The sequence below is a fragment of the Aythya fuligula genome, chromosome 2, assembly GCF_009819795.1.
Source record: "Aythya fuligula isolate bAytFul2 chromosome 2, bAytFul2.pri, whole genome shotgun sequence".
In the NCBI taxonomy this organism is placed as follows: domain Eukaryota; kingdom Metazoa; phylum Chordata; class Aves; order Anseriformes; family Anatidae; genus Aythya; species Aythya fuligula.
In genome coordinates this window covers 156518084-156524865 of record NC_045560.1, presented here as the reverse complement: position 1 = coordinate 156524865, position 6782 = coordinate 156518084, and the positions used below count along the sequence as shown (strand labels likewise).

The 6782-nt window shown below is 41.9% G+C and overlaps 1 protein-coding gene across 1 annotated transcript; it reads left to right on the top strand.

Moving 5' to 3' along the window:
• Positions 1-4109: 4109 nt before the first annotated feature.
• LOC116486473 (coiled-coil-helix-coiled-coil-helix domain-containing protein 2-like) lies at positions 4110-5304 on the top strand. The gene is made up of 2 exons (XM_032182737.1): positions 4110-4421; positions 5105-5304. The coding sequence occupies exons 1-2, from the start codon at positions 4110-4112 to the stop codon at positions 5246-5248; spliced, it is 456 nt and encodes a 151-aa protein (XP_032038628.1). The 3' UTR covers positions 5249-5304.
• The last annotated feature ends 1478 nt before the right edge of the window (positions 5305-6782 follow it).

The following is a 6782-nucleotide window of genomic DNA, read 5'->3' as shown; positions in this document are numbered from 1 at the left end:
GCATGTAGATATATTCTGAAACAAAAAAAATGATCTGGATCATGTCTTGTCATAAGAGATCAAGGTCTTGTCCTTCTGTGGGGAAAGTTCCCACAGTGGAGATACATGGCTCAGAGGAAATAAAACTAAAGAGAGAAAAAAGAAACCCAGTTCAATGGGACACACTAGCTTATCACTTGCTGAGAAGATCCCAAAAGACCAGAGATGTTAGTTAGAGATCTAGAGATCGTCAGGTACAAACTAAAACCACTATCATTACTACCATCTATTAGGTGCAATAATGCACAGAGATCCACTCTGGGGACATACACACACTTTGGGGTGTGTTTAGGGGTGTTAATAGTAATGAAGAGAGACCAGACTTTCAGAAAAGTTTATAACACATCTGTGGCATGGAGAAGGGAACTTCAGCAGAAGTAAATCAGCTAAGCATCACTGAAACCTACACCAGCTACAAATCTGTTCCAGTGATTCCAGTTGTGATTCATTAACAAATTAGCAAGTTTGAAGGCTTTGTTTAGAAGCTGCTTCAGTAAGAACAGCTATTGATTTTATCTCATGCTGTGCAATTATTGACCAATTTTAGGTGGGAAAAGGCTTTTAGAGTAGATACAAATGCCATTATTTTGCTCACAGTTTTACTAATTTCAAACTTTGGAAAGACACAAAGACTTTAGCATATTGGGAGTTTATTTTTAAAAATGCCTCAGAGTATATCATTCCTCCTCCTCAGAACAGGATGAATTAAATGAAGAACTTGCTGGGGATCCATTATTAGAATCTCTTAAAGGGAACAGTTAGTGTAATATGCCATTATTTCCTAATGCTGCAATATTTGCATCCTCAAAATACCATAATAATTGAATCACAGAATCATCTAAGTTGGAAAAGTCCTTCAGGATCATCAAGTCCAACCATCAGTCTGACGTATCAATTCCCATCACTAAACCATGTCCTGTAGTGCCACTTGCACACCTTGTCACAATACCTCCAGGGATGGAGATTCCGTCACTTCCCTGGGCAGCCTGTTGCAATGCTTCACCACCTTCTCCATGAAGAAAGTCTTCCTAATATCCAATCTAAACCTCTCTTGGCACAACTGAGACTGTTTCAGTTGTAAAGAGCAATAAGGTCTCCCCTCAGCCTCCTCTTGTCCAGACAAAACAACTCCAGTTCTCTCAGCAGCTCCTCACAAGTCTCGTTTTCTAGTCCCTTTGGCAGCTTTGCTGCTCTTCTCTTCACATGCCCAAGCAACTCAAATCTATCTTGTAGTGAGGGGCACAAAACTGACCACAGTCTTTAAGGTGAAGTCTCGTCAGTGTCACATACAAGGGGGCAATCACTTCCCTGGTCTTGCTGGCCACACTGTTTCTGATACAAACCAGGATGCTGTTGGCCTTCTTGGCCACCTGAGCATACTCTTGGCTCATATTCAGCTGGCTGCCAACAGCACCACCAGGTCCTTTTCTGCTGAGCAGTTTTGCAGTCACTCTTCCCCAGGCCTGGGGAACTACATCAGGTTTTTATGATCCAAGTGCAGAACCCAGCACTTAGCCCCTCTGAATATCATGGAATAGGACTCAGTCCAGCATATCCAGATCCCCCTGCAGAGCCTTCCTACCCCAAGCAGATCAATAGTCCTGCCTAACTTGGTGTTGTCTGTGAATAATAGAGATAATAGCAGTGTGAGCTTTCAGATATAGCAGAAGCTGGATACTTTGTGCATCAAAACTAAGAAATAGCGGTGTCAATTAAATTAATGTTAAGTTATATCCTTACCATCTATCTTCTTTCTCTCTGCTTAACAGAAAATGAGAAAAGATAAGAAATTTTTAGTAGTTAAACTCACTAAAAATATACCATTTCTGGAAGAGAAAGGTTGAGATTTTGCCAGCTCTTATTCATTAAGGTCCTAACATAGCCAGGAACTGAGTTTATTCAACCCTAATTTGAAAACCCTGCAAACAGCCAGAAAAAAATTCTCAGAATTGTGTCCTGATGTAAAGCTAAGCTGTCCTGACATTATAGAGGCATCAACTCTGCTAACACTGCTCAGTTACTATTCTGTATCTTAGATATCCTGTTTAGCAAACTTGCTGTCTCTCATGGAGGAGAAATGGATGGTCACTGCAATTCCTGGACACCTTTCAAATATTAGAAAGATCAAAGTTTGAAATATTTTATTTTGTGTGAGAAAATACAGAAGAACATGCTGCATTAGCTTTTACAGCTTGACTCTCTGGAATGTCACTCTGAATTAATATGTATCTCATTGTTTTGTATGCATGTGCAATTATATGAGTATCAGGTATTTGAAACATTAATTCCCCATTTCAGTAATGAAGTAAATTTCTTAACTGCCAGAAATACGTACTCAAGAAAGTTTGAGTTTTGTGATTCTTAGGTTGTCCAGCACACATATGAAAAGGGGAAATGCAATTTCTGTGATATTTGTTAAAGCAGATTTCTCTCTCAAGTCATCAGATGGTCACTTCAGTCTGGTGTTGGTATTGCTTTTGACTCAGTTTTCTGTATATGTTCACTCACACATTAAAAATAAATAAATAAATAAATAAATAAATCACACAAAACAGTCAAGTTATTCAGTCTAGTATCAGATATTCTGCCATGCTCCCAGCTCATATTGGGTGTTTATCAGCTTGACTCCAGCAAACTGCACATTAATGCTCTGACAGAATTGGTTGTAGCGTAACACCACGAGAGTTACACAGACAGACCTGAAATTGCAATACTTTCTAGCAAAGGAACAGGGTCATGTTAAGAAAAGGATGTGGAAGGAGGGATATAACCTCTTAAACAGTCTTAGATTGGACAATATGCCTGATGAGAGCCTGCCTTCTAGCAAAGACACAACATCCAGCAAGCAGCACTCACTATCCCTCATCTGGACTTGGAGCTGGTTGTCTCAAAGTGAAGGGGACATTTAAAGTCTTGGTCTTTCCACAGCTCCTATTTTATGTGCTTAATTGCTTGGACAGCTGAAGTCAAGCAGGCAGTGAATGCTACAGAAATCAGTGTCTCCAGGGCTTTCGGACATGGTGGAAAAGGTTGATCTCACTGCTTTTAATTGCAGTGTAGATTTTTATGTCTGAGCCTTGGTCTCCCTTCCACAGTACATGAAAATAAATGGGACTGTTGAGGGTGCAGTCAGTCTGATCTATTTTATCTAGCTATTTTAGGAGGAGATGAATCATGTCTTAGACTTATCTAAGTTAATTGACTCACTCTCCATTCATTGTAAAGAAAGTTTGGAAGGGACAGAGTTCAGATGTAGACACCTACACTGTAAATATCTACATAGCAGTAAATGATTCCTCCATATGGTTATGCAGTCAGTAAGGAGTAGTCAGTACCTACTGAAACATCTCTTGCAGGTATGATGATCTTGTTTTTTCTTCTGCTTATATCACAAACCTGAATCAGGCAAGCTAAGGGTAATAAGTGCCCCAGAGGACTCTCTTTTCCTCTGACCTCAAGATGCAGACCAATTTTCAGTCTACACTTAAATCCCTCACACAACCATTGTGTGCCATTCCTATGTTTTCACATTCACACTAAATTTCCTCTCATTTACATCTTTTCCAGGCTGAAGAATCCTTCAGAAGATTATTCTATAGATCCAAGTTGTTCCTTAGCTTTGTTCATGTTGTTACTGTTCTCTGACCCTTTCCTGGTTTTAATATAAATGAAGTTACACACAGTTCTTTCTAAAATTATTCTGTTCTCCCTATATTTTAGTCTGTTATCATGGATTCTTTTGAAATTTGTGCTTGTAAGCAGCCCACAAGGTAATTTTACTGAGAGTAGAAGGCAAAAAGCCTATGTAGAACATGGACACACACAAACAGAAACGTGGTTAGGAAAGAGTAACACATAGGCCCATATAACTACATTTGCATTATTTGTGTAGCATTGCTACCTGTGGGAACATGAAATTACATATACAGGCCGCTAGTCAGAATGATATATTGGATAGATTTCAGGAACAGGTTGCTTGTGCTTGTTTGTCTCCAGATATGCCCTTCCATCATGCCTGGCGGGTGTTGGGTGCCTTTGAGAGGTCAGCCTGTGGTCTGCTCCCCACTGTCATGCTGTGGGGTGGCTGCAACCACACGTCCCGCGGGGCACCCCCCGCCAGCCGGGTGCCAAACATGAGAGCATCAGCGCCAGCATCTGCTACTTGGGCCCCAGTGCCAGCCTCTGCCGTGGGTGCTTCTGCGCCGAAGCAGCTTGGCCTGATGGTGCAGATGGCCACGACTGTGGCAGGGGTTGCCATAGGCTCTGCTGTAGGCTACACCATCAGCCACGCACTCACAGGAGGGTTTGGAGAGGGAAGCAGCTCAGAAGCTGAGAGGCCTGATATCCCTTATCAGGAATCCCAAGCAGCTCTACCTGCCTACCAGCAGCTGTGGTGGTTTTACCGTGCTGGGCAGCTAAACCCCACAACCGCTCTCTCACTCCCCCTCCTTTAGATAAGGAGGGGGAGAAGTAAAGCAAAGAACAACTCACGGGTTGAGATAAGGATAATTTAATTAAAGGGAAATAATTATAATAATTAAATAAAGACTACCATGAACTAAACAACTTAACTAAGGGGAAAATAAAAGGGAAAGGGGAAAAAGGGAGGAAAACAAACAAACAAAATAAATGAAAGCTATATGGAAGTGCAGAGGAAAGAAATTACTCTCTACTTCCCACAAATGAGCGATGATTGACCACGTCCTTGAAGCAAGGCCTCAACGCACGCAGCCGGTGTTCAAGAGGAGGACCGACGTCTTCTCAACGAGAGCCCACCCCTCCCCTCTTCTTCCTGTTTCCACCTTTTATTGCTGAGTGTGACACCACATGGTATGGAATATCCCTTTGATTGGTTTAGGTCAGCTGCCCTAGTGATGTTTCTCTCCTCACTTTTTGCCCACCCCCTAGGAGGGTTAGAGAAAGGCCCAATGCTGTGCCACTGCTGCTCAGCAGTAGACACAACACTGGTGTGATAACACTGCTGTTCCAGCTACAAGTACAGAGTACGGCACTGAATGGGCTGCTGCCGGGAAAGTTAACATTCCAGCCAGACCCAGTACAGCAGCAGCAGCAGCAGCAGCAGTTTACTCCATGCCAGTATGAAATGAAACAATTCCTGGAGTGTGAGCAGAACCAGATTGACCTCAAGCTGTGTGAGGGCTTCAGTGAAGTACTGAAGCAGTGCAGGTTTGCTAATGGTTTAGCTTAAGCCTCCAGAACAAGGTTGATGAAGACCGTCTTACAAGAACTGACCTATGAATGAAAAAGCTTCAGTAATAGTCTAAAGCTGTCTAATATCTTGTTAGTTCATATATTCACACTGTTGCCCTTGTGGCTTGATTTCTGCCATAGCCTCTGTGTGTGATAAAACTTAAGCTGCAAATTAATTTAGCACAAAATGGAAAAACTAAGAATAAAGTGAAATGAACTATAAACAAAAATAAAATACAAGAATAAAAGAAAAAAAAAAGAATTAAAAAAAAAAAGGAGGGGGACACCTCATTGTGGTCTACAACTTCCTTGCGAGGGGAAGCGGAGAGGCAGGTGATCTATTCTCTGTAAACACCAGTGATAGGACCCGAGGGAATGGTGTTAAGCTGAGGCAGGGGAAGTTTAGGCTGGACATCAGGAAGAGGTTCTTCACCGAGAGGGTGGTCACACACTGGAACAGGTTCCCCAGGGACGTAGTCACCGCACCAAGCCTGTCTGAATTTAAAAAGCGATTGGACTGTGCACTTAGTCCCATGGTCTAAACTTTTGGGCAGACCTGTGCGGTGCCAGGAGTTGGACTTGATGATCCTTATGGGTCCCTTACAACTCGGGATATTCTATGATTCTATGATTCTATGATTCCTCATCACCAGGTTAATGGCTTTGGAACTGTTTTTTTTTTTTTTGCCACAATAACGGGAGGATTAAAGGGAAATATTTCATAAAAAATATGCATATGATAGTAAGTTTTTCAACCATTGATTCTTCACCAGGCACAAGTTCTCGGATGACAGCTCCAAAGCTGTCTACATAAGAAAAAATAAGAGCAAGCTAAGGGAAAAAAAAAGTCAGGGACCAAGCTCATCTAAATATCCCTGGCAGTTATATGAGGAGAACCAAGGAAAACTGAGGTCTTCTTGGGATTGAAGATAGGTTCAAGATATACCCAAGAGAGGAGTTCCTCTGAGAAAAGCTAAAAAGAGTGCAGAAGGAGTAAGGCTGACTACTGCCATCTTTGGATTCCAGGGTTAGTGGGAGTTAGAGCCAAATTCCATCTGACAACTGAAATTACAAGTTCAGATCATTACAATGAGCAAGAAAGGAACTACAAACCATCCCTCTCCATAGAGATATCATGATATGAAGAAGAGAAGCAGCCATGAAAGGTCTTTATTGATAAAAGATAGCAACACATGTGAATCTGTGGCTTAAGGGTGATTCTGGCAGGCTGAAATGGGGAGAAACATAATCCTGAGCCAGACTGAACGATGTGGACATTAGAACAATGCAGAGCCAAAGAAGATACGATGTGATATGGGAGGTGGTCTTGGGGGATATTTGGGATCTTTTTATATCCTTCTCCATGCTGGCAGACCAAATGTTTGAGTGACTGAATGTTTGACTCGTCATATACCATCAAGTGCTGCTCACAAGCAAGAGTCCACAAATTCCTAGCTGCAATAAATGAGTTCAGAAGAAAGAGAGATATTGAGCAGAGAAGATGCTGAAATGCTCACAAGGGCACCCAGGGT